We start from the raw sequence: 24,314 nt of genomic DNA, 5'->3' as shown, positions 1-24,314 counted from the left end.
ACCATCATTTTGTTCAAGTATTCACAATGTCAGCCTACAAGAAGCGCAAGATCGTTCAGAAGAAGCAGGAAGCCGGAAGCGATTCCGAGTCCGAGTCTGTCAGCTCCCGCGGATCTCTCAAGAATGACCAGCAACCTTCCGGCGCGGAGCCCGAGACGGCGAAGTCTTTCAAGGAACTAGGAATCATTGAGCAACTATGCGATGCGTGCGATAATATGGGCTACAAGGCCCCGACTGCCATTCAGTCGCAGGCTATTCCTTCTGCTCTTGAAGGCCGTGATATCATTGGTCTTGCGGAGACGGGAAGTGGAAAGACGGCTGCTTTTGCTCTGCCTATGCTTCAAGGTATGTTGTACCTTTACAGAGGGTATAAAATGGAAGCCTAACAGGTCGCAGCACTCATGGAGAAACCTCAGACACTATTCGGTCTTGTTTTGGTACGTCCTCGTTCTACTGGAGTCTTATATGAGCTAACGGAAACCGCAGAGTCCGACTCGAGAATTGGCATATCAGATTTCTCAAGCTTTCGAGAGCCTCGGTAGCACAATCGGCGTTCGATGCGCCGTCATCGTCGGAGGAATGGACATGGTGTCCCAGTCCATTGCTCTCGGCAAAAAGCCTCACATCATTGTCGCAACCCCAGGTCGACTGGTGGACCATCTCGAGAACACAAAAGGCTTCTCCCTCCGCAACCTCAAATACCTCGCCATCGACGAAGCAGATCGGTTGCTAGACATGGACTTTGGCACATCAATCGACCAGATTCTCCGCGCCCTCCCCCGCGAACGCAAAACGTACCTCTACTCCGCAACCCTCAGTTCAAAAGTCGAGTCCCTCCAACGCGCATCCCTCTCCAACCCCGTCCGCATCTCCGTCTCAAGCAAATACCAAACCGTCTCAACCCTCCAATCCTCATACCTATGCATCCCCCACAAGTACAAAAACCTCTACCTCGTCTACCTTCTCAACGAATTCGCCGGCCAGTCCGCCATCATCTTCACGACAACCGTCCACGAAACCCAGCGCGTCGCATTCATGCTCCGCGCCCTCGGCTTTGGTGCCGTCCCACTGCACGGCCAACTCTCTCAGTCTGCACGTCTCGGCGCGCTCGGCAAGTTCCGCTCCCGTAGTCGCGATATCCTCGTTGCTACGGACGTTGCTGCCCGTGGTCTCGATATCCCCTCCGTCGACGTCGTCTTCAACTTCGACCTGCCAATGGATAGCAAGACATATATTCACCGCGTCGGCCGTACAGCGCGTGCGGGGAAGAGTGGAGTGGCCATTAGCATTGTCACGCAGTATGATCTTGAGATCTACATGCGCATAGAACATGCGTTAGGCAAGAAATTGCCGGAATATCGGACGGAAAAGGATGAGGTTATGGTCATGGCGGAGCGGGTTGCGGAGGCGTCGAGGCAGGCTACGATTGAGATGAAGAGTTTTGATGAGAAGAAGGGGAGTCGAGGGAAGAAATTCGGCAAGGGGAAGCGTTCGAGAGACGATATGGATCAGGAGGAGGGTTAGTTTTGTTAAATGTTGTTGAATGTCTCTCATTTACTTATTTAGTTGAGCGCTGAATGAATACCCACATTTCTATCATAGGCCGTCATTCCTGACAATTGCCAGAGGGTTAACGGAAATTAAGCTAAGAAAAGGTCACAGAATGTAGCTCCTGCCAAACTCGAAAAGTTATTAAATTCATCATATTGCCTATTATCTTATGATAAAGTGGTAGTATCGTAAATAATTCTCATCAACATTTTTCGAGGAGCGCCCAGTGACTTTACTTATCAAAAGCTTTATAAGAGCCCGGTTACGGCCTCCAATCCTGCCCAGGTGATTCATGTTCACGTTCATGCGTTTCCAATAACTAAGATACCCAAACTACTAAACGACATCCTTGGTGCCAGCTTCGCGGACAGCGTTCGCAACGCGGGTAGCGAGGTCGTCTGCCTCTGACCGGCTCGCGGCTTCGGCGTAGACACGCACGGCATCCTCTGTGCCGCTAGCACGGGCGAAGCTCCGTCCCTTGTTGTAGCGGGACTGCAGAGACTCGATCTTGGGTTGGAGGCCGGGCGGTGACTCGAGCTTACGCTCGGCATCGTAGGCTTTGAAAATTGACCGGTCGGCGACCTCCACGCGGACAAGGCGCGAGGGGAGGTCCGTATAAGTAGCTAACCACTCTGTGGGTGTCCAACCCTTGTGAGCGAGGATGGCTTCGACAAGGAGAAGGTCGCTGAGAGCATCGCCGACGGCTTGGTTGATGAGGTCCGTGAGGGCGTCGAGGCACTCGAGGGCGCGTTGTTGAGCGGGCGACTGAGGCTCTGTGGTCTTGATGGTCTTGAGGGCGTTTTCGGAGAAGGTGACGGTACCGTGGCCGTTGGCTTCGAAGTAGACTCCGACATCGAATCGCAGAGCAGCGTGGTGAAGATGCTTAACACCGGTGTTTGTGCAGACAGAAGGAAGCTTTAGGACCTTTTCAATGTAGTCTGTGCTGGCACCGTTGGCATAGGCGGTTTGAACGACGCCGACCTTGAGCTTGTTGGCAATTCCTGCACTACGGGCAAGGTCACCGATGAACGCGGCTGCGAGAGTGGCAATCCGGTCACCATCGAGCATGCGGAAAACATTCCCCTCATCAAGGAAGTAGTAAATGAGGCGGTCGGCATCTCCATCTAGAGAAGCACAACGGTCGAGAGGGGATGCTTTTGACGAAGGAGGGGCGCGTTGCTTTGTCTTGACGTAGTCGGCACCGCACTAGATGGGGTTAGAAGTTGAATGAATTTTGGGCAAATAGACTTACGTCGAAGTTTAGGCTGTCGGGGTTGATAACATCGTCATTGACGATCTTGATATCGACACCGCCCTCCGCGGGACTGTGCAAGTACTTGATGAGTTCTCTCAATTTTGGTCCACCGACGCCGTTTGCGCAGTCGACGGTCAGAGAGCCATTGATCTTGACGCCGCGCATGACCTTCTTGAAAGAAGCAGCAAGTTTCTCATAGTAGCCTTGCTCGGTAGGCTCACCGTACTCGTACTGAGTTCCCAATGTGTTCTTGCATCGAGTGACATAGTGGAGCTGAGGAGTGGTCATGAATTTCCAGTCAACGAATTCGACTTGGGTGGCGGTAAGAGCAGCATTGAGAACGGCCACAAGGCGTGAGCCAGATGCACGAGTATCACGAGCAAAGACAACGCGCGCTGGGTTCTCCATGCTGACATCGATTTCTTTGATGAGCTCCTCGTATACATCAGCGATAGACTCCATGGGGGCGTTGGCAAGCTTTGTCGCATAAGCTTCCCACTCGGCCTGTGGAATAGTGAGCAGTTATTCAGTAGCGATGTAGGAGCGGACGAGCCACACCTCTAGCATTTCACCCTAGTAAATCAAGTTAGCCAAATTGTATGGTGTCCGCTATGTCAAATTGGAACTCACCATAGGGTCAACTAGTTTGACACCATTGTCCTCCGCGGGGTTGTGACTGGCAGTAATCATGACACCCACCCATTGCCCACTGAGCTTCCGGGAGCGAAGTCCTGCGAGTAATCCAACGGCGAAGATGACTGTGTTGAGGTATTCACTTCGCAAAAAGTGTATTAGCGAAGGGGTAAACAAATCCCGCCCGCGGGGTACGCTGGATGCGGGGAGGCAAATCCTCAAAGGAACATATGATGGGGCTCGGAATACTCACGCCCTCATACGAAACTGCATACAACAAATAATTGATCAGCAGCGGCCTATAATAGGAATGAAGCTGCGAAACCACCTACTCCGGCAGTACCATACTGGAAAACCTTCCCCTCTGGCTTCGCATACTGCGATGCGGCCTCTGTGATTGCCTGCTTAACCTCGGGAGACGCCATTGTGGCGCGAATTGAGTCGTATATTCGTCGGCTGAGTAAATTGGCAAGCAGAGAAGAATGAGGAAATATGGAAATCGTAAAAACTAGAGGAAGAGAGGGGAAGGAAAAGAATGCAAGATGCAGCAAGCAGATGTGAGACAGTTGAGGCGGTGCGGCCAACAAAACAGTGGCAGGCGTCGGCCCTATCAACTGAGATTAACCCCGAGCGGTGAACCACTTTGGCGGAGTTAAGGTCGCAACGGCTTGCCGGTTCCAACAAATCAGAGCTCTCGAACGATGCACAATGTTTACTCTATAAGTACAACTGAGGTATGTTCGGGTTTGCTCTGTAATAAGGTACATTGGTTTTGCGGCTGTATTTATCCTATTTAATTGTACAGACATTCCGAAACACCAACTGACTTGCATATGGTCATCTGGGCCAACATTCCCAGCTGACCTCCGCCATGCGGCTGAGTTAGTGTTTTCAGCTTTTAACACTATTTTAAGCTTTCAACCTTTCCCCAGCCACGTCATCTTGGATATCCTTTGCAAGGTACCTGTCAAGCGCGTTAGCCGTCGCTTTCAGCCGTGTAGAGGGGGGTAAACGTACAAGTACCACCAAGCACATGGGATGACAGTTCCCAGATGCCACAGGCTATGGGCGTCGATCAGCGCATACCATGGGGGGAAGTCCAAAAGCTCGAGGCTCATGGCCAGAATGATCCACACCACAATCAGCGCTGGCCAGAGTGTCCAGGTCTTGCCCGTCTTCTGGTACCGGACAACGCTAAAAACAATCCACAGCGCATTCTGAATCATACCAACCACGATGTTTGCAATCATGTTGTAGGTGTAGTCCCACGACCAGAAACTGAGATAGCACACATGTATGGTGTAAAGAAGAATGCAGATGGTGGTCCAAAGCCGTCGCAGCGTTGGTCTGTATCTCGGTTGCTCTTTATCCAGACGGAAGATCCGTATGGTAGCGAGGTATAGTCCATACATCACACTGGCCCCTGCCCCGAAATAGTCTAGCTTCTCCGTCAAAGGAAAGTCTCGAGTATGGAAGAGCATGCTGAAGGTCCATGTTGCCAGGCCGCTATATCCGAATGCGAGATAATACTTCTGTAAAGGATGCCAAGGCGGTGTCGTTTCACGAAGATGCGATATCCCATACCAGTGGGCAAGAAAGTTGAGACCAGAGAAGAGAACTGAGAACAACTCCTGCATGCCAAGGATTCTGCGAAATGGCCATTTCCCATGGAACTGAACCACAGGACTTAGCATAGGCGGATCGCGAGCGACTCGACGGTCGGTCACAATATGCTGGCAAGTATAGTCACATTCGGCGGGGCATGTCCAGAACATGAGGCGGAGAAGGAAGGCTGGCGTGTGCTTAAGCAGGCATTCGGAAATCAAATATTCGGGCAGAACATACGTATGGCTGAGTCTCCATCCTGACAGTTTTCAGACTTGCATGTCTATGCACAATTAGCTCAGTCAGGTCATCAGCGGCGCTGGGGTGAATGTACCTTGACACATGATTTGAAGTCGGGGAGGTGATCCCCCAACGAGGCAGACGATTGCTGGAAATAGGTTGCAAGTAAAAGGAAGAGGAAGCAGTAGCTTATCTTCCTCGCGGCCGGTCTCAGAATCATTGTGCACTCTGATGGGAGGATATTACGGGGGCAAAGACGCGCACAAGATTCCCCGGAGTACGGAGCAGTAGGGAGAGGGCGCTTTGAGGCTACTAGTCTAAGGAACGGAGCAACCAAGGAGCTCTGGCGGAGTAACCTCTTGGCAATTAGCTCCGCAAAGTCCGACCCCCAAAACAGAGACTGTATCCTGACGTTAATAATTCCATTATCAGACTCGAAACTTATCGGCTGCAAAATACTATCCACTGCCAGACTTTTCATTGATATATGAATCCTGCCCCGCTTAGTTGCCTGTACGAGTAGCCCTTGCAATCTCTCCTTTAGTAGCCCTAAAGGGAAATAGGGCCGGAAAAGTCACATGGAGATAACTGATGAGCCTGACTAGTCCAAATATGCACTAGCGCAGTCTGGCCACCGTCGAGGAGAAATTCCCAATAAGGGAAAAGTCTAAAAAAAAGAGCAAGACAACCTGAAAATCTACGCCTGCCGTATTGTCCTTGAGGCGGTGGTCTTTCTCCTCCTTCCATACTCATACTGCTTCTTTGCAGCATAGACTCCGTCTGCTGTTCACCTTTCTCGCCGACTCTTCCTACTTCTCGCCACGCTTTTCCCACATCTCAACATCCTTTGTCAAGATGAGCCAGGACACTGCTGCCATTACCAGCAGCGCTGACCGCATGGTCGGTATGGACCATGCTGAAGTGCGCTACTTTACGAGGTGAGCACCATCCGAATTATCAGACTTGAAGCCAGTGCACTAACTTGTATTCTAGCTACGATCACCATGGTAAATTAAATACTTCTCTACATCTATGCTTGTCCTTGCGGAATTGCTAATCTCAACCCCCGCTTAGGTATTCACGAGGAGATGCTTGTAAGTATCGTTCGACGAACTGAATAGCGGCCTCAAGCTAATCCTCTTTGTGCCATCAGAAAGACGATGTCCGAACCAGGTCGTACCGCGATTCAATCTACCAGAACCGCCACATCTTCAAGGACAAGGTTGTCCTCGACGTCGGATGCGGAACAGGTATCCTCAGCATGTATGTGCCCGCTATCTGGCGTTTTGCGATGGAGTTATCTGACCAGAATTCGAAGGTTTGCTGCGAAGGCCGGTGCGAAGCACGTAATTGGCGTTGATATGTCGTCGATTATCGAAAAGGCCCGCGAAATCGTCGCCGTCAACGGCCTGTCAGACAAGGTCACACTTCTCCAGGGAAAGATGGAAGAGGTTCAGCTCCCTTTCCCCAAGGTTGATATCATCATCTCGGAGTGGATGGGCTACTTCCTCCTCTACGAGAGCATGTTGGACACTGTCCTCTATGCTCGCGACCGTTATCTTGTTCCCGGTGGCAAGATCTTCCCTGACAAGGCTACCATGTACCTGGCCGGAATTGAGGATGGAGAGTACAAAGATGACAAGATTGGATGTACGTCACCTTGACCGAGATTTGGTGCAATGCTAATTCTGCTAGTCTGGGATAACGTCTGGGGATTTGACTACAGCCCCATGAAGGAGATCGCCCTCACTGAACCCCTGGTTGATACTGTTGAGCTCAAGGCGCTCGTCACTGACCCTTGCCCCATCATCACTTTCGATCTGTACACAGTCACCAAGGAGGATCTGGCTTTCGAGGTGCCTTATTCGCTCGCTGTGAAGCGCAGCGACTTCATCCACGCTGTGATTGCCTGGTTCGATATCGAGTTTGGTGCCTGCCACAAGCCCATCACCTTCTCCACCGGGCCCCACGCGAAGTACACCCACTGGAAGCAGACTGTGTTCTATCTCCGTGACGTTTTGACCGTTGAGGAGGAGGAGTCTGTTTCCGGCGTACTTACGAACAGACCCAATGGCAAGAACAAGCGGGATCTCGACATCAACCTCACATACAAACTCGAGACACAAGACCCGACTCGTTACGCAGAGGGCGGCTGCTTCTACAGAATGTAAGCAATTCAGACTCTGCTTCTGAGAGCTGATGACTGACTTCGTTTAGGTGCTGATTCTTATGAACGATCTCTCGTCTGCGGCTCTTGCCTTGCGCCGTCAGCCCTGGATTCGATATACGAAACGTCAATCCATAGAATGGTCAATTCGTCGACAGCATAGCATTGATGGTAATTCAGTTATATGGACATTGGGTTGTTAACTGATCATTCCTATATTTTCTTTGTTTTTAATCTCGGTTTGTCGTTATTACTTGGCGTTGTTTCTGGAAGGCATGGGATTGGCATCATGGTTCGGCGTGAACGGAGAGATGTTTTCCAAAAGAGACGATTATGAAGCTCCTCGAACTTCCTCAGGTAGATACCCCGAGTCGACGCTCAGTCTAGCCACCTCCGATATTCGCATTATGTTTTGATCTATTGAATATATAGACGGTTGCAATCCCGATTTTGCGGCCTTCCAAGCAGCATAGAAGCGCTAGTTGTTAGCAGATATCGATTCTATCTACTATTGTTGCTTCCATAGTAAGGTCTTATGTAGCTAGATGAGAGCAGTAGCATATACTCTGTGTCATTATTTCAGCTTGTTGAAATATTACAGCATATGGACATTCGCGCTCTCGCGCTTTCCAACAGCCTATATGGCTGCCGGTGCTCGCGGTGCTATCCAAACCATGCAATCATTGGCTCAAGCTGGTGATAGGGAATGGCATAATTCAGCATCCAGGGCCGTTCTATTTTATTCTTGACTGTCAGCCGGACGTGGCTTGGACCCCTGTCGATATCGAGACAGGCGCACGTGATGCTTTCTATATGTAGTGCGGGAAACGACGCAATGGCATTCACTGACCTCGGTTCTTCCAGTTGCACCACTTCCAAACAATCCCCTGTTTTTTCTTATTCCTTGCCAGCAATTGCATCCACGAGCCTAGATGATCAGAGTACATTTATCCAGGACTCTCAGGTCCTGGAGGCCTGCTCGGTGAGCCCTCTGCCATGTTTCCGGATGGTCGCTGATGAAGTTTAGTGTATCTATACACAACAGCTTTGTGAGTGAACCTTGAATAAAGCCAATAATTCAGGTGCTCCCTGGTCAGCTCTGGTTAATCTCCTTGTGGTACCAGCGGTCTGTCTCTCGGAATGTGTCGACTGCTTTGCGACCTCTAAATCTAGATGTGCCACTTTGTTCTTCACGGGGCGCGGCTCCCCGTGTTCAATCGCTACGGTGGAATTCCTCAACCAAAGAGGCTCCAGGTGATGTACAATTGAACCACCAGCTATCCGAACCAGATGCTTCAGCCGTCAAAGAGGAGTTGCAGGAAACAGACAAATCGTTACCGGAGACAGACAAGTCGCCTGAAACCGCCAGACTTGGCGACTTTCCCGTCAACGAGGAACTAGGACAGGAAAGCGAACAGTTACTTGATCATCTTTTCCCCAGCCCACCTAAGACCGCCGAAGGAGGTGCTTCAGCCGTCAGCGAGGAGTTACATGGAACAGACGAATCATTACCTGAACATCCTTCTGAAACCGCCGAAGAATTTATGTCTCACACGATTCTTTTGCCCCTTACGGGGACGAAAAAGACCTTTGGTTCTTTGTAAATATCCCTGTCTGATACTGATGTTCAATAACTGACAATCACCACTAAGCTGGCCATTTTCGCTGAGGTGAGATACAGACTGATGATCACATAAGAAAGCACCTAACCAGGCTTCACTGCTGCTTAAGGGATAATTGCCAATGCCGCAAGTGCATCAACAAGGAAACGAGACAGCGGATTGTCGACACTTTTTCGGTACATCCTCCCTCTCTGTAAAAGTTATAAAAGTTAACTCTTCAGATTCCGAAAGATATCAAGGTCAAAAAGGCCGTCTATGGAAACCGGGAGGCGACGCTGATATGTAGGGCACCACTTTCCTGCTCTGACGGTGCTAATTTCTCTAGTTTCGGATGGACACATTGGTACCTATCCATATAAATGGCTGTCTCATCACCGGAGTCGGCAAGTCGCAAGTCGCAAGAAGCCTGTCGAAACCCATATTCGGTAAAGCGAGTCAACCTGATATGCGGCTTCATACTGATCTCTTGAAGAAAGTTCGCTTCACAAAGACCCGATATAGTCAAGTACCCAACAGTATCATATTCAGAGATTATGTCGCACGATGATGGGGTACTCAGATGGCTGCAGAGGATTGTGAGTCTCCTCGCATATACTGAGTCTATTCACTAATGAAAAAAGTACGACTGGGGCTTCTGTTTTGTCCAAGATACTCCTGTCAACCCTGAAAGCACAGAGGCCCTTTTGAAGCGGATAGCTTTCATTAGACATACTCATTATGGTAGCCCAGATCCCCTAATCTAGTAGATTTGCTAACCTGTGTAGGTGGCTTCTGGGACTTTACAGCCGACTTGTCATACAAGGATACCGCGTATACTAACGAGGCCCTCGGCGCACATACGGACAATGCGTACTTCACCGATCCAGCACGACTCCAATTGTTCCACTTGTTATCCCACACAGACGGCGAGGGGGGCGGCAGTTTACTTGTGGATGGCTTTCTGGCTGCTTGGACTCTAAAACAAGAAAATGAAACGCATGCTTCAATACTGAGATCGACACCCCAGCCGTACCATGCAAGTGGCAACGATGGTATTTGCATACAGCCTGCGCAACAATTTCCGGTTCTCAAGACGCACATTCAATTCTCTGGCTGGCTGGAGCAGATTCGCTGGAACAATTACGATCGAGCCATCAAATCCGATTGGCATTCTGAAGAGGAGAAAGCCTGGTACGAAGCGGCAAGACACTTCAACGAGATCCTCCATCGACCCGACATGGAGATATGGACTCAGCTAGAACCGGGGACTGCGCTCAGTAAGTTGATACCCTAATTTTGCAGCCTTAACTAAGTGATACTAGTTTTTGACAACTGGAGAATGCTCCACGGCCGGTCTGCATTTACTGGAAAACGAAGGATGTGCGGTGGTTATAGTAAGCTGTTGCCAAAAACTGCAAACTTTAAAAGGTGATCACTGATTTTCGCGCAGTCAACAACGACGACTTCCTTTCTCGATTTCGCCTGCTCAAATTTGGACGGGAGGCTGTTCTCGATAATCTTGGGAGCCCCGAAAAGTCGAAACGGAATCCCTACGTCTATTTTTGAGGGAATATTGTGCTTGATTCTTTATTGGCCATATGCGGAGCTCAACGAGTAACAACCAAGCAGTCGTGTGTAAATAGGGTTGTCTATGATGATGTTATCACATTCAAAATGAAATGTCACAAAGTATTTAGTTGGAAGTAGTGAGCAGCGATGAACATAGATTTGTAAGGTCACGTGATGTAGGCAGGACAGCTGACGTTGTTTGGCCGTAGCTCAGAGCATTCATCGAACCTCCCAACCCAGCTCTCTTAAACGACATCTCTTCTAATCGTTCTTTTCCTTCCTGCCTTCCACCTATCCATTTCTTCCCCGATAACTCTTCATACCCATCTACCCGATCATGTCGACCTTAGAAGATCTTGACGACCTTGAGCGCGAGGAGAGAGACAAAAAGCAGCAAGGCGATGGCGGCGACGGCAAGCCGCCCGGCGGTGACGGAGACGCCGAGATGAAGGACGCCGACGCGAAGAAGAAGGACGAGGAAGATGAACTTCTAGACGAGGAGATTTTGAGTTCAAGCACAGCGGACATTGTCAAGCGGCGACGAATGCTGGAGAACGAGCTCCGGATTATGAAGAGCGAGTACCAGCGGTTGACGCACGAGCAGAATACGATGAGGGAGAAGGTCAAGGATAATCAAGAGAAGATTGAGAATAATAGGTTAGTACTCGTTGGTTGGCGTGTCTTGGATGTCCTTGGAGAAACTGTCTCTTACTAATTCCTAGACAACTGCCGTATCTCGTCGGAAACGTTGTCGAGCTGTTGGACCTGGATGTCGAAGCTGAAGCCGCCGAGGAGGGCGCCAACATCGATCTAGATGCTACCCGAGTAGGCAAATCGGCTGTCATCAAAACATCGACTCGTCAGACAATCTACCTCCCTCTTATCGGTCTGGTCGACCATGAGAAACTCAAGCCCGGTGACCTCATTGGTGTCAACAAGGATTCATACCTCATTCTCGATACCCTACCGGCGGAATACGACAATCGGGTCAAGGCCATGGAGGTCGACGAGAAGCCCACGGAGAAGTACACAGATATCGGTGGTTTGGATAAGCAGATTGAGGAAATTGTCGAGGCTATTGTATGGCCCATGAAGGAGGCCGAGCGGTTCAAGAAGCTCGGCATCAAGGCGCCAAAGGGTATTTATCTCAATCCAACTCTTTGAATGCAACTAACAGGATAGGTGCCCTGATGTACGGACCTCCCGGTACAGGAAAGACCCTCCTCGCCCGAGCCTGCGCTGCAGAAACAAACGCGACCTTCCTCAAGCTCGCAGGCCCGCAACTCGTCCAAATGTTCATCGGTGACGGCGCAAAACTCGTCCGCGACTGCTTCGCCCTCGCCAAAGAAAAAGCCCCCTCGATTATCTTCATCGATGAGCTCGACGCCGTCGGCACAAAGCGCTTCGACTCCGAGAAGTCCGGCGACCGCGAAGTCCAACGCACCATGCTCGAACTCCTCAACCAACTCGACGGCTTCGCATCGGACGACAGGATCAAGGTCCTCGCCGCCACGAACCGCGTCGACGTCCTCGATCCGGCCTTACTCCGTTCGGGCCGTCTAGACCGTAAGATCGAGTTCCCGCTTCCGAACGAGGAAGCCCGCGCCAATATCCTGCAGATCCACTCGCGCAAGATGGCCGTCGAGGACTCGGTTAATTGGGCGGAGCTGGCGCGCAGCACGGATGAGTTTGGTGGTGCGCAGCTCAAGGCTGTTTGTGTTGAGGCGGGTATGATTGCGCTAAGGAAGGGGTCTAGCAAGGTTGGGCATGAGAATTATGTCGATGCCATTGCTGAGGTCCAGGCTAAGAAGAAGGATACGAACATGGGTATCTATGTTTAGTGGATTTACTATGTTACATCCTTCAATTTCTTGCTAGCCTAGAATTTACTCTTTCCCGCTTACCAGTAATTACTAGCCGTCTGTATTTCAACGTACTACCTAAAATCTAGCCAACTATTTCCGTCTTTCATGCGATTTCAGTCCCTGGTAGTAAGGACAGTGTGTAGATCAAGTCAACAAGAAAAGAAATCAGGAGTCGGCAGTTTGAGCAAGACATTATTATTAGTTTGGTTATTTATACATATACAGACCCTCCCCCAGGTCTCGACAAAGGAACCAATATACCGAGGCACCGAGTGTCACGTATATATGTAGGAGCATTTCCATGTCCCGAATAAAGGCAAACCTAGCCAGATCGAACCATTTGATAGAGGGAAACCCATCAACGCGCCGGTATGGTAGTTATATATAGATGGAGACGAAATTTTGAAAGGAAAAAGTGAACGATTGTTGCCGGGGAGGCAGATGGAGAAATCAAGAGCATATATGCTGGTAGATGATATTTTCGAATCATAAGGTAGGGTATCAAGGGTATATAAAACAAGTCAAAGTAGATGCCTCCCCGGTATATATGGGTATAGATGGGTATAGATGGCATATAGAAAATAGACAACAGATCCAGTCTGAGCCGCGAGATTGAAGAGCGAATGAGCCGAGTCCATCTGGTAAGAATATGCAGGTAAAGATTGTTGACTCCGAGTGTCCGTCCGTGAACGCCGTGCATGCATGAGTGCTCTTCAAAACCATCATGAACAACCCATGCTGTGTCAGGAAAGAAGCAAAAGACTTGGTGGTCTAGAAAAGTCGCTTGACGTCGTAAAGTTCAGCCCTGATAGGGCGTTCTCTTTCCATATGGAACCACCAGTCCCGGCCGCTCTTGTGGCCGTAATTCCAGGACCCTGTGCAGACATCCTTCTCCCAGGGGGGGGCGGCTGTGGATGACATGCTCATCGGCGTGGGTGGTGTTATCGGTGTAGTGGGTGTAGACGGGCTCGTTGCCATTGAAGTAAGACCTGCAAGACTGCCCCAACCGAAGCGTGGAGTTGCCGCTGTTGCTACCGTTGAAGTGGGCGACAGAGGTTCTTCAATATTTGGGCTCGCAACACCACCCTTATTGCCGAAGCAATTTACTCCAACACCGGCAGCAAACGTCAATGATTGGTTTGCGGTCAAGATATTCTTCCAGGTAACCAGGCCTCCATCGGCATCCTGGCCAGAAATATCAGGATGGAGCAAGAAACGTGGAATTGAAATGTCCTTTTCACTGGTCTTGCACCCGGTCCTCCCCATGTAAGCAGGCATCCGGAAATCAAATACGGTGATGGGCCCTTCATGGTCTTCTGGGGCTTGATTCCGCGTCGGTCGATCTTGTGGCGTTTCCCAAAACCCAGTTTCATCCAGCTCCAGTTCGGCTTCTTCCTCTTCGGCTTCCTCCAGGGCGTTGTCGGGTACATACGAATCCGAGTGGTCTGTGATAAGCACATGCATCCCAGTCTCTGTGTCCCTTGCAGCCATGTCAATGAATGTCTGTGCTCGTATCCGCGCGGACGTCATATTATTGCCTCCAGGTAGTGCCATAGGTCGTGTTTGAACAGATCCATGAGAACTTCGAGGAAGGCTAAAGCGATCAGGTTGTAGAAGTGCTTGTCCACGAGGAATTGGCTGGCAGACAGCCTGTAAAGCGCCCGCCGGCTCGATATCAGAAGGTGCCCGAAGGGCATCAAGGCGAGGGAAACCTCCGGCGAGAATACTCTGTGCAAGATGCGAGTTTGGTGTCTCTACGTGCTGGAGCGGCTTGGCGAAGGGCGCAAAGTCAAGTCTGGTAAGGGCGGTGCTAGGGTTGGGGCAAGCAACGTCCCAATGTAGGAATTTGAGACTAGACGAAGCCAAAAGTGGTTGAAACACCAGTCCGTCCGAGTCGAGTGTTGGACATTTTCCCGTTTGTACAATCTTGAATCGTTCTAGGCTTTGAAGGGAGGCGAGAATCTTCGAAATCACAAGGAGTGAATCAATATTAGGTTCGATCAGGACCAAGGATTTCAGCAATGACGATTCTGGCCGTGATGTGTATTGCGTTAGACCAGCATCAGTGACCCCGGGAAGGTTCTCTAATCGTAGAGCGTCGAGAGCCGGGAGGCATAGCAACGCCGAGTCGGCAAAGGCATCCGCGTCAAAGTTCGAAACGCAAAGGTTTCGTAGTGAAGGCAATTGATCCAGCATTCGAAGAAAAACGCTGGGTTCGAGGGCAGTGTGGTTCAGACCGTAGAGCATCAAAGTCTCTAGATTAGTCCATGAGGCATGGTAGTCCAGGAATTCAAGCATTTGCAGGGGTCCAAGACTGCCAGGACAGGAGGTGTTGCGTGGGGAGGCTTCCGAAGTCTCAGTTGCTTCGCAGAGAACCCAAGTGTGCTCCCTCAATTTCCGCCTTGTCGATAATGCATGCGTTAGGCGATCAAACTCGTGGTTAAAAGGGACAGTTAACCCTAACAACCGTTCCAGGTTCGGGCACACCATCACAACCGAAGCGACCAGATCCCGGTACTCTTGCCATTGAGCAGTGTGTTTACCGGTAAACAGCAGGTCTATTTGCGGAACACGGAGTTCGAGGACAAGATTGGCCAGCAACTTCCTCTCACGAAGTGTACGTCTAAGTAGCTTCAGTCTGCTCCCTCTTTTCAAGCGATACTTTTTCAGTTGGGCTGGGGAGTCGTTTCCGATGATACCAATGCGGTTATAGCTGTTACGATGGTTAGACACCGAAGATGAAGCAGAAATAAAGACTTACAGTCGACCTCGAGCTGCCTTCTCCCACGGGCGACACGTAAGGGAGAGGGAATGCAAGTCGCGTTGAAAGCATGTCATGCATCCTGACTGATTCGGCCCGGCATGCAGGTATTGTAGCTGGTCGAGGATATTATCGTATACCTCCTGAGGGATCCTCTTGAACACTGATTCTAATATCCTGTCTAGAGACGCAGCGGAGTCGCATGTACGGTATGAGCCCGAAGAGGTAGGGGAGTATGAGGTAGGGATAGTGGAGGTGGTGTAATTGGTCTTGAAGGAGGAGAGCGAGGAGGATCGAGAGGGGATTGACGGTACTGAACCCCCATATCCCGAGTCCGAATAGCTGTGCTGGGTGATGGCATAAGGCATAGTAGCACTTTCCGGCCTATTAACGACGACACTCATACTGAAAACGTTGGGCGATCATGTAGGGTCATGCGAGGGAGCAGGGGGCTGCTGGCAAGGAGTATTGAAGAGAATCGAGGGAAGGGAAGGGGATAGCGGCGTCGTTTGGTGGTTGAAAAGTGGTCCACTCTGAAACGGTAGGAGATCGAAGATCTAGCTGTTACAGTCAAGCCTGGTTATAGAGGTAAGAAAGAGAGACAATTAGAAAAGAAATTCTCAGGACTGAACACAAAGGAAAAGAAGAATCATGAGTGACAGTAAAGAGAAAAGGAGAAAAAGTCAATCAAAATAAATTGAAAAGCATAACGATGAGAAGCAGCGGAGGCCTATTTTGGGAAATATGCCCAGCACTGGTACGAATCCTCGTTCACAGGAAGGGGGTAGCGACTTGTTAAGTTTGAGTAAGTCCCTTAGTCAGGCTCCAGACTGAACGTCGTCGAATAATTGTTCAATGGCAAGACTCTTTGATCAGATTGTGCACCCCGAGAGTCCCAGACACGCCCGTTGCCCGCATGCATCGTGTAAAGGAGAAAGAGCTCGTAAGGGTGGGCGCGGCACCGGAGGGCTGATCGTCTCCACAGGAAGGAATGGAGCGGAGCTCTTGACTTGTTAACTTCTTTCAACCCCCATCATCCATGCAGCATGCAGGAACCTATCAGCAAACTCGTGCTCGCCTTGTCCGCGTCGGACTCGGCAGGGCTGTGGATTCTGGTCTCGGGAAGACAACGCGGAAGAATTGGAATATTCTCTGCGCCCAATTTTGTTGAATCATGGAGTCAACACGGGTCAAGCAAACGGGAAGAGAGTCCAGAGACGCAAAGACACGCGGAGTGGACGGCGCTGCCTGCCGCTGGCCCGTGGTCTCATCCTCGCAAAAGGAGAGTCAAGAGCCATCGCCCATCAGGACTAAATCGTTAGCCTGGGAGTTAGTTCTCTGGAGAAGGGATTGGCAACAACCAAAAGCAGTAATGATGGGAGCAGCAGTGCATATCATCAGCACAGGGCACCACAGAGTACCGATGCTAACTGGCCGAGGGGGAAGGCGAAGCGAGAGGACAGTCAACTCAAGGGATGAGGTTCGTGTGCCTGGCCGCTAGCGGTCGACACCCGTGGAACAGGGCACCCACGCTAGGCCACTTCTGGGAGGTGGCGCCCTGGAACCTGACGCTAGTCCGCTTCGGGTGGGCTTGTTTTCTCGCTGCGAGTCATCGTAAACTTCCTCTGTGTCCGATAGAAGATCCCTCCGGTGACTAATTCGAACTTAATGAGTGCTAGTATCAGTTTGTCTTACTTTGACCAGCTTCATTGGCAGTAACTGGCTGCTCTCTGCATCGGCAAACAGAGGATGAGACATTTCCTTCTTCCACCCCTGAACATGATCGTGATGAACGCTTGGCTCCATCCTGCCGACCGGTTCGTGCCACCGACCAACACGATTGGCTGAGGCTCCAGTCTGTTTAATTGATGTTTACACAACTGGGGCTGAGAGGAACATTTCCAACGTCAGGCCACTGAGAAAGCAGAATGAGCTGTTGCGGTGGGCTCATCTTTCACAAATTCATTCTTTGCCATGTGGAATTATTGTGGACTGCGAATTCGGCGTCCCACTCGCCTCTTGATCTGAGGCATGCCGACGCATGCAAATCTTCGGTCTATGCCGCCTTCATCGAAATGAGGTCAAACTTAAATGCGATATTTCTGCAAGGCCCGAGCCATGCCATCGTTGACGCCCGGTGGCGGCCCCGGCCAACGCATCGAGATTCTAGATCGGTGCATGTTACACCAAGCCATGCGATGCGATACGAGCATGCATCCTGATCCTACCGGCGCTAGCCCAGTCCGCTGGCAAGGACCTTGATAGCTTTCTGGATGCTCTTGAGTAACGTTATGGGGACTGGGTTGGGCTATATATGTTCCTAGCTAAAGGGTTTCACAATGCGGTGCACGTACGTACTGACCTATATATATATGTGGAAACTAGACGTTGTCAACCTGGTCCAAGTAATACATCCAGCGTCAAGGATAGTACTCTGTAGAGAGCGGCTGTATATCAAGCAGAGAGAGAGATATATATATATACATATTCGTGTGCTCAGGCAAGCCGACACCAAAGGTCCCCGAAGTCGAGACAAAGATCACTGGATTTCGGCACGTTCATACTAGTAGAAGGTTCAGCAAGAGCGGTTGGCAGGTTCAATAGGAACGGCCTCAACTGGAGACTACAGTATCTCACTCGAAAGGGCCCGTCTGCGTCTCGAAGACGTTAGATCCCAGGAACCAGGCTACGGCGTGAAGATAGATAAAGTCAGGAAGAAAACAGTTCATGTGGTTCATTGCGATTAGCCATCACCAAAGTATGGTATTCCTTGAAAAGCTCGCCGACAAGCAAGCTGAATTACCTCCTGCGCCAATGCTGCCATTCAACGCCTATACCAGCAATATCTGTATTTGCTGGCACCTATCCAGATATGCAACTCCCATATCCGTTCGCCTGAAAGACTAGAGACACCGTGCTATGTTGGATGTCGAGTATAAGGAATCGAGAAAAAGAAATAATAAACAAAGGACGCAAGCCTTGGCTGGCTAAAGAGAAATCGATGCGATAAGAGGAGCAAAAGGGAAAGGTAATAGGTAAATCGCAATTGGTCTCCAAAATAGACACAGAGCACCGGGCATAAGCCATAAGGCAAGAGTATGAATATCTCCGTTATCCATGTAAGCAAAAAAAAAAAAAAAAAAAAAAAAAAAAAAAAAAAAAAAAAAAAAAAAAAAAAAAAAAAAAAAAAAAAAAAAAGGCTGAAACTGGAGCAATTGAAACTTGAAAAAGCACCAAGAAGCCATCACTCCCAGCCGACTCGCGGCACTAAGAAAATGAAGAAGATACATGATAAATCTTATGGGGTATGTTAAAATGAGGACAAAATTGGGTACCCATGTTCTGAGGCCCATGTTATAAGGAGGAAAGCATATACAAAGCAACAAAAAAGGAACATGATATATGCAGACATCACAACTCCACTAGCATGCACCCAGAGCCATAATCACATGTCAAAATTGTCGTCAACATTGAAAATCTCACCCGCATCTCCATTCTTGTGAACGCCTGTCATGCGGTGATCTATAGAATTTCCAGACCGGTGAGATCGAGTCCATGACTCGTTATCCTCGTCCATACGATCTCCTCCTTCGGGTTTGAGATGGTGGTCGATAGAGCTCTCGTTGACAAAGGTGAATCCTTTGAAATTGGCCTGCATCCCTGGAGATAACGGCGTGGAGGCAGCCATGAACCCGTTTGCAAGAGCTGCGGCCCGGAGGTTCAACGAGTTGCTGTTGTCGAGAGCGTTGGTGAACTCGGGATCAAAGTTGGAGGTATCTGTAACAGAATCGAGTTTGGGTTTGAAAGGTGGAATCACCTCCTTCCTGCCCAGGGCCTCCCAGTCAACATCGTGGAAGAAAGGATGTGCCATAAGTTCTTTCGCGTCATCCTGGGCTCCCAGACGATGCTTGGGATTCCGGTTCAGCAGCCCCTTCACAAAGTTTCTCCCTTCCGTACTAAGAGCATCACGAGGGAATCGGACCTTGCCAAAGGCAATGTTTTTGTACATCTGTTGTGTGTCCTCCGCATAGAATGGACTCCAACCACAGCACATCTCAAAGACAAGAACACCTAATGACCAGAAATCGACCATCTTCGTGTACCCTTGTTCATCAAGCAGTACCTCTGGAGCGAGATATTCCGTAGTTCCGCAAAAAGTGTTTGTCGTATCATTCTGTGTAAGGTTTGCTTTGGACAGTCCGAAATCACAGAGCGCGATATGCCCGTTGGCATCCAGCAGGATGTTTTCAGGTTTGAGATCGCGATACACAATATCATGATCGTGAAGATGCTGCAATGCCAGAATGAGTTCGGCAATGTAGAACTTCGCGCGAGGCTCATGGAACCGGCCCTCCTTCTGAAGATGCCAGAATAATTCACCTCCCGACATGTAATCCGTGACTAGGTAGAGGTCCGTAGGGGTCTGGAAAGAGAACTTGAGTCCGACGATAAACGGTGATGCAGCCATAGCTGTCCGAACCAGGATATTCCGCTCCCCAACAGTATGCGCGACTTCTTTCTTTTGAATGATGACCTTCTTCGATAGAACTTTCATCGCATAGATGCGTCGTGTATCCTTCTTCTTGACCTGGTAGACTTGACCAAACGTTCCTTTGCCGATGAGCTTCAGAATTTGAAAGTCATTTGGTCCGACCTGCTTTCTGTCCGTTTTCTCAAATAGCATCTCCAGATGAATCTCCCCGGAGACCTGAGAATCCCCTTGAGAACCACCCTTCAGAGGAAACCACCCTTCTAAGCGACTGTGATCTTCTTTAAGATTGACGCAAAGCCGCACGTGGCCAAGGAAAGCTTCCGAATCCTTACGATCGTATACCGAAACGTCGACTTCAGATTGATCCCCGAAAACATCACTAGACAGCAACAATAGTCAAAAATGCCAGTTCGACAAGGGAGATTCGGGAAAACTCACAAGACTGCTTCATGGTTCCATTGCGGGTCTGTCACGGGAGCCTGTCTGTGCTCCGGATTATCAAGCGCACTGTTATGGCTACTCTGGCGGTTCATTGGGATAGCCATTGGTCGCCCACCGTCGGGACTCGACTGTTCGAGTTCATTCTGTTGCCGCTTGAGGGTTTCCTCCTCTTCATCCTTCACACTCTTCGAGATCACCTCGTTCCACTCAAAAACGCAGACAACATATGGGTCAAAACCTGGCCGGAGCCCCCTCGCCCTCGAGATTTTGACGTGAAGCTTGCCTTTTTGAGGGACAACCGGCGGACCTTCATCCGCAGAAGAGGTGTCCATGGATGAAGGAAAGACTTCGTTGAGTTTTCCGGTGATTTCATCAGCGGGATCTGACAATTCGTCAGGTGGCGATTGGACTGGATTCGAGGACGGAGGTGGTGCGGGCTTCTTCATTGTGGCTTGCAAATCGTCATCGGACATTGCCCGGGGTGTGAGAGGAGGGGTGTTCTTTAATTGCGAAGCGTTGGCAGTTAGCTCCGACTGGTTCTCAGAAGACGTAGAGACTTGTGGCTTTCCATGGTCGAGCAGGGGTGCTTCCGCCAAACAAAGTGCATCCGAGGCATGGGAAAGAGAATGAGAAGGATTGGAGAAATGAGATGCAAGGACGGGGTCGTCTGAGACGCTGGAGACAGGGTGGGAAGTATGACGGCGTGCTTTGGGGTCAGAGCAGGATGCACTGTGAGAGGGAGAAAGATAATTCTTCAGTGTGGTAAAGATCGAGCCCATTCCCTTATCCGCTTCCGACTCCTCGGATTCTTTCTGGAGAAAAGAGCACGCCGAGGAGCAAGGGGGAGTGGGAAGGGCCGTGGGTGGCAGGGTCTCTCGTAAAATCTCGTGGGATTCCAATTCCTTGTCCGGCGGGGTATTTGGCGAGCTGGAGCGAGCCTCGTCACGCTTTACCATGACAAAAGATGAAGATGACGAGGACGAGTTTCCAGAATTTTGATCATCGCGTGTCCCATTTAAATCTGAAAGCGCACTCGGCTGCACATTGTCGGCGGAAGGAGAATGATTCGATAGGGAAAACCGGGATTTGAGGGAGCGGAGCATGACAGCAGAAGAACTACCAACCTGGAAGTAATTGTGCATTATGGAAGGTAGACGCCTGTCAGCCGGGTCGGGCTGCGGGGTGGCGAATCCAGATGGACTCGGAGTACTCGAACCGATTTGATCTTGGTTGTCGTCGTCCTGAAAACCATCGCTGAGAGAGATGTTAGCCCCATGAGCTTTCTGATAGCTGAGTGCCTTCATTGTGGAAGAGCGCAGGGATGCAGCGTGGTGCTGGCATGCCGAAGTCTTCCAAGGAAAGTGGGAAACAAGACAAATATGCAAAGAGGGGTTAGAAGGCGAATTTTGCAGAAAGCCTGGAGGTGAAGCAGCAGCAAGCCCACGATGAAGCTGAAGGGTAGGCGTCGTTGCGGCTGCCTCGAGATCGATGCGGCGGCAATCTCGGCATGGCCAGGTAAAATCCGCAAAAGCCGCAGCTCGAGGACGGATCGGCACCATAACGTCTCTCTCAGAGTTTTTGCTCCCCGCGTTGGTGTTTTCCTTCTCTTTTCTCTTTCGCCTTCCTCGCCACCATAAGAAAAAAAGAACTTACTTCGGAGGAGATGGCTGCTTCAACAAATCAGTGTTTCCTGAATCACTCTGAGCAGCAGCCATTATTGTGATTCCATCCGACACCAAAAATCCGCCCAAGTCACGCAGCGTGCCGAGATAGAGAGGAGGGGAGACCGTGAGTGGGCGGAAAAAGTGAAAGGCGATTGTCAAAAATTGAGGCGAGAAAGAAGATCGTGCGGGGGGCCCCGATAAATAGTGCGGGATTTGGATAAAAATATAGGGAATAGTAGTAAAGTGAAGAAAAAGCAGGCGAGTGAGTAATTTAGTCGGAGAACGAGGAACTAAGGAAGTTTGCGGGAGGGCTGGTCGGAGCACTGGCACTGACGACCCGATCGGTTTCGGGGATCGAGGGAGGGGTCGATGGCGACCTGGTTGGGCCTCGTTAACTCTGCTCGTGGCCTGGAGGCATGGTATGGATCCAGAAAAGGGAAGTAGACCGCCTGGCCTGCGGGGAGGGAAGATTTACTTGCAAATGTACAGCTTCATAGACCCTGTACAAAGACCGTCGCAGTGGATGTGATGAGAGACACAGGCGGGAAAAGAGGCCCAGACTCAGAAAGACTCAGGCGCTGAGGGCGAGCAGGAGGCAAACAAGGACAGGAACACAGGAGAACCACAGAGAATCCAGCCCGGCCCTCTCCAATCAGCGGTTCACCCAGCAAACAATACTGAGCGAGATTTCTGCGAGGGCGAGTGGCGTTTAAAAGAGCCACAGATGGAGAGCTGACCTCAAGGTGCAGACGACTGCCAGCATAGCATCAGCTGCCGTTGCCGCTGAAGCCACTGAATTGTATCTAGATGACTTTGCCTCAAGTAGGCGTAGCCTAGTATGCTAGTATGCTTGGATCCTAGTATGACTCGAAGGCTAATTCTGCGATCTTCAGGCTTGAAGGATATATCCCGCTCGAGCGGATAATGACGAGGTATAGATACGGTGTACCTTGGAGTAAAAATAGCAAAGATGGCACCGCATACAATTCAGTCCCCAGCGCGCTGCTTCAGGCTCATTATATGGCCTTGACCCTGAGGTTAATATCATACATAATACCTTGTCATCTCCTCTAAAGTTCAGCTCTCAGCGTATCGAAAGCGATTGGTAGGCGGTTTGGAGTTATCCACGGCGAATCCTGGCTGCGGTGGAGCAGGCGTACCGGGCTTCGGCCAAATGAAGATTTAGGCGGAACCAAACTGAAGCCACCCTCAGTTCTTCACCTCCTCTCTGGGATGTTGTCTACAACACAGTCCGGTGATGGAGATCGAGAATGTGACCGCGCAGGGATTCGCGATCCCCGATCACACTTACCTACCTTAGCTTCTTAACCTTGTCGGCCATGGGCGGCTACACAGAAGTCTAAATATTTACTCTCTGCAACTGCCCACCAGCACTCCATCGATACGCTTCAGTGGTCATCCTTATCGGTATACTCCTCACGCTAATCGCGACAGATGCATGACTCCGGAGCACTCTGCTGCTGTCCCGCCACCTCCTCTTCTTGACGATGACTCCTCTTGATTGCGAAGAAAAGGCGGGGTCTGGTCCACCGCTACGCCTGTGCTCGATGTTGCCATCCTCCGTGCTGCTCTCGACTGCAACTTGCGAACCTGACTGCCTGATTGCGATGCAACCTGGCTGAGTCGCCTTGTCCCAACTTGACGCGGCTTTTCCCGTCCACTGAGACGCTGCAGTCAAGGAACCGTCTGCAGTACCTCTGACTGGTTGAAACAGATACAGCCAGTGCGAGCAACATGCCGAGAGACATCCACGCATCGGAGGATTGCGAAATGGTGTGCAGTAGCCTTACCGCCATTTGGGGCACTCGACTGAGCGTAGTAGTACTATTACTCCCCTGCTCTTATATGGAGGCTCATCAACCGCGAATCCCGGTTCTTAGCTGATGCTCTTTTGAGGGGTTCGGCACTGCTTTCCCCCAGAGTAGCATTGCGCTTGTTTACAACTGTATTACAGTATATATTCTGTATTAGTAGTTTCTCCTACTACACCAACGATACTTTCCGCATAACTCGGCCTGTGGCACGGTTGTAGAATCTTAATTATGGGGAGCCAATGTCCAATATTCCGCCAGTCATGCTTGCCCCAGAGCCACGGACTGTTTGATAATCAAAGTTAGGCTATGACCCTTGACGGCGGAACAAGAATCCTTCGGTCACCATTGCTGGCAGTCCTGAGAGGCGTGCACCTGAAGCTTCCAGAAGCTATTCATATACAGGCAGCAGATACGTCATGCATCAATGTCGCGGTGCACCGACAGTAGACGGCGTCCGCTAGCAACCGCCTCGCTTCAAGTATAAAACTTTGTGAGTGACATCCACGGTTGAATTGCAACAATCCCACGTTGATGGTGGGCTTTCCGCATAATATTGATAACCACTTGCATGGCGATGATGATCCCATGTGCAGAGGATCCCCTCATCTCATGAAGCTGATAAGGATGAGGGGTTC

The 24,314-nt window shown here is 50.3% G+C and overlaps 9 protein-coding genes across 9 annotated transcripts; 4 read left to right on the top strand and 5 right to left on the bottom strand.

Annotated features, from left to right (window-relative positions):
* Window positions 1–26: 26 nt before the first annotated feature.
* Window positions 27–1,524, top strand: rrp3 (RNA-dependent ATPase RRP3; the record flags this gene model as incomplete). The annotated part of the gene is made up of 3 exons (XM_073760914.1): window positions 27–345; window positions 397–437; window positions 487–1,524. 3 exons carry the CDS (start codon window positions 27–29, stop codon window positions 1,522–1,524), a joined length of 1,398 nt encoding a protein of 465 aa, XP_073620491.1.
* Window positions 1,525–1,605: 81 nt separating this feature from the next.
* On the bottom strand, window positions 1,606–4,001 carry agm1 (phosphoacetylglucosamine mutase PCM1). Its single transcript, XM_073756300.1, has 6 exons — window positions 3,772–4,001; window positions 3,693–3,706; window positions 3,437–3,581; window positions 3,365–3,379; window positions 2,804–3,310; window positions 1,606–2,757 (listed from the first exon to the last, which is right to left on the bottom strand). Exons 1-6 carry the CDS (start codon window positions 3,862–3,864, stop codon window positions 1,888–1,890), a joined length of 1,644 nt encoding a protein of 547 aa, XP_073620490.1. The 5' UTR covers window positions 3,865–4,001; the 3' UTR covers window positions 1,606–1,887.
* A 183-nt stretch (window positions 4,002–4,184) lies between these two features.
* Window positions 4,185–5,579, bottom strand: BDV17DRAFT_250207 (PGAP3/PER1 family protein). Its single transcript, XM_073756299.1, has 4 exons — window positions 5,379–5,579; window positions 5,285–5,327; window positions 4,457–5,231; window positions 4,185–4,403 (listed from the first exon to the last, which is right to left on the bottom strand). The coding sequence occupies exons 1-4, from the start codon at window positions 5,502–5,504 to the stop codon at window positions 4,349–4,351; spliced, it is 999 nt and encodes a 332-aa protein (XP_073620489.1). The 5' UTR covers window positions 5,505–5,579; the 3' UTR covers window positions 4,185–4,348.
* A 395-nt stretch (window positions 5,580–5,974) lies between these two features.
* On the top strand, window positions 5,975–7,965 carry rmtA (protein-arginine omega-N methyltransferase HMT1). Its single transcript, XM_073756298.1, has 7 exons — window positions 5,975–6,222; window positions 6,278–6,291; window positions 6,359–6,378; window positions 6,438–6,547; window positions 6,603–6,934; window positions 6,980–7,451; window positions 7,502–7,965. Exons 1-7 carry the CDS (start codon window positions 6,140–6,142, stop codon window positions 7,506–7,508), a joined length of 1,038 nt encoding a protein of 345 aa, XP_073620488.1. The 5' UTR covers window positions 5,975–6,139; the 3' UTR covers window positions 7,509–7,965.
* A 348-nt stretch (window positions 7,966–8,313) lies between these two features.
* On the top strand, window positions 8,314–9,490 carry BDV17DRAFT_64699 (uncharacterized protein). Its single transcript, XM_073764899.1, has 7 exons — window positions 8,314–8,433; window positions 8,479–8,500; window positions 8,576–9,051; window positions 9,104–9,121; window positions 9,183–9,249; window positions 9,305–9,355; window positions 9,399–9,490. Exons 1-6 carry the CDS (start codon window positions 8,384–8,386, stop codon window positions 9,350–9,352), a joined length of 681 nt encoding a protein of 226 aa, XP_073620487.1. The 5' UTR covers window positions 8,314–8,383; the 3' UTR covers window positions 9,353–9,355; window positions 9,399–9,490.
* On the top strand, window positions 9,433–12,462 carry BDV17DRAFT_278834 (P-loop containing nucleoside triphosphate hydrolase protein; the record flags this gene model as incomplete). The annotated part of the gene is made up of 9 exons (XM_073759605.1): window positions 9,433–9,467; window positions 9,546–9,648; window positions 9,694–9,793; window positions 9,838–10,329; window positions 10,375–10,446; window positions 10,503–10,606; window positions 10,992–11,278; window positions 11,344–11,759; window positions 11,804–12,462. 9 exons carry the CDS (start codon window positions 9,433–9,435, stop codon window positions 12,460–12,462), a joined length of 2,268 nt encoding a protein of 755 aa, XP_073620486.1.
* A 555-nt stretch (window positions 12,463–13,017) lies between these two features.
* Window positions 13,018–16,036, bottom strand: BDV17DRAFT_64671 (uncharacterized protein). Its single transcript, XM_073764898.1, has 2 exons — window positions 15,248–16,036; window positions 13,018–15,199 (listed from the first exon to the last, which is right to left on the bottom strand). Exons 1-2 carry the CDS (start codon window positions 15,649–15,651, stop codon window positions 13,258–13,260), a joined length of 2,346 nt encoding a protein of 781 aa, XP_073620485.1. The 5' UTR covers window positions 15,652–16,036; the 3' UTR covers window positions 13,018–13,257.
* A 2,656-nt stretch (window positions 16,037–18,692) lies between these two features.
* schA (serine/threonine protein kinase SCH9) lies at window positions 18,693–21,484 on the bottom strand (the record flags this gene model as incomplete). Its single annotated transcript, XM_073760913.1, has 2 exons — window positions 18,693–20,118; window positions 20,178–21,484. 2 exons carry the CDS (start codon window positions 21,482–21,484, stop codon window positions 18,693–18,695), a joined length of 2,733 nt encoding a protein of 910 aa, XP_073620484.1.
* Window positions 21,485–23,048: 1,564 nt separating this feature from the next.
* Window positions 23,049–23,846, bottom strand: BDV17DRAFT_64650 (uncharacterized protein). The gene has a single exon (XM_073764897.1). The coding sequence runs from the start codon at window positions 23,619–23,621 to the stop codon at window positions 23,205–23,207; it is 417 nt and encodes a 138-aa protein (XP_073620483.1). The 5' UTR covers window positions 23,622–23,846; the 3' UTR covers window positions 23,049–23,204.
* Between the last annotated feature and the right edge of the window lie 468 nt (window positions 23,847–24,314).

This window comes from Aspergillus undulatus (assembly GCF_047715775.1).
Source record: "Aspergillus undulatus strain CBS 261.88 unplaced genomic scaffold BDV17scaffold_2, whole genome shotgun sequence".
Lineage (NCBI taxonomy): Eukaryota > Fungi > Ascomycota > Eurotiomycetes > Eurotiales > Aspergillaceae > Aspergillus > Aspergillus undulatus.
The sequence above is the reverse complement of the archived record's forward strand: the minus strand, read 5'-3'. Positions and strand labels throughout refer to the sequence as shown.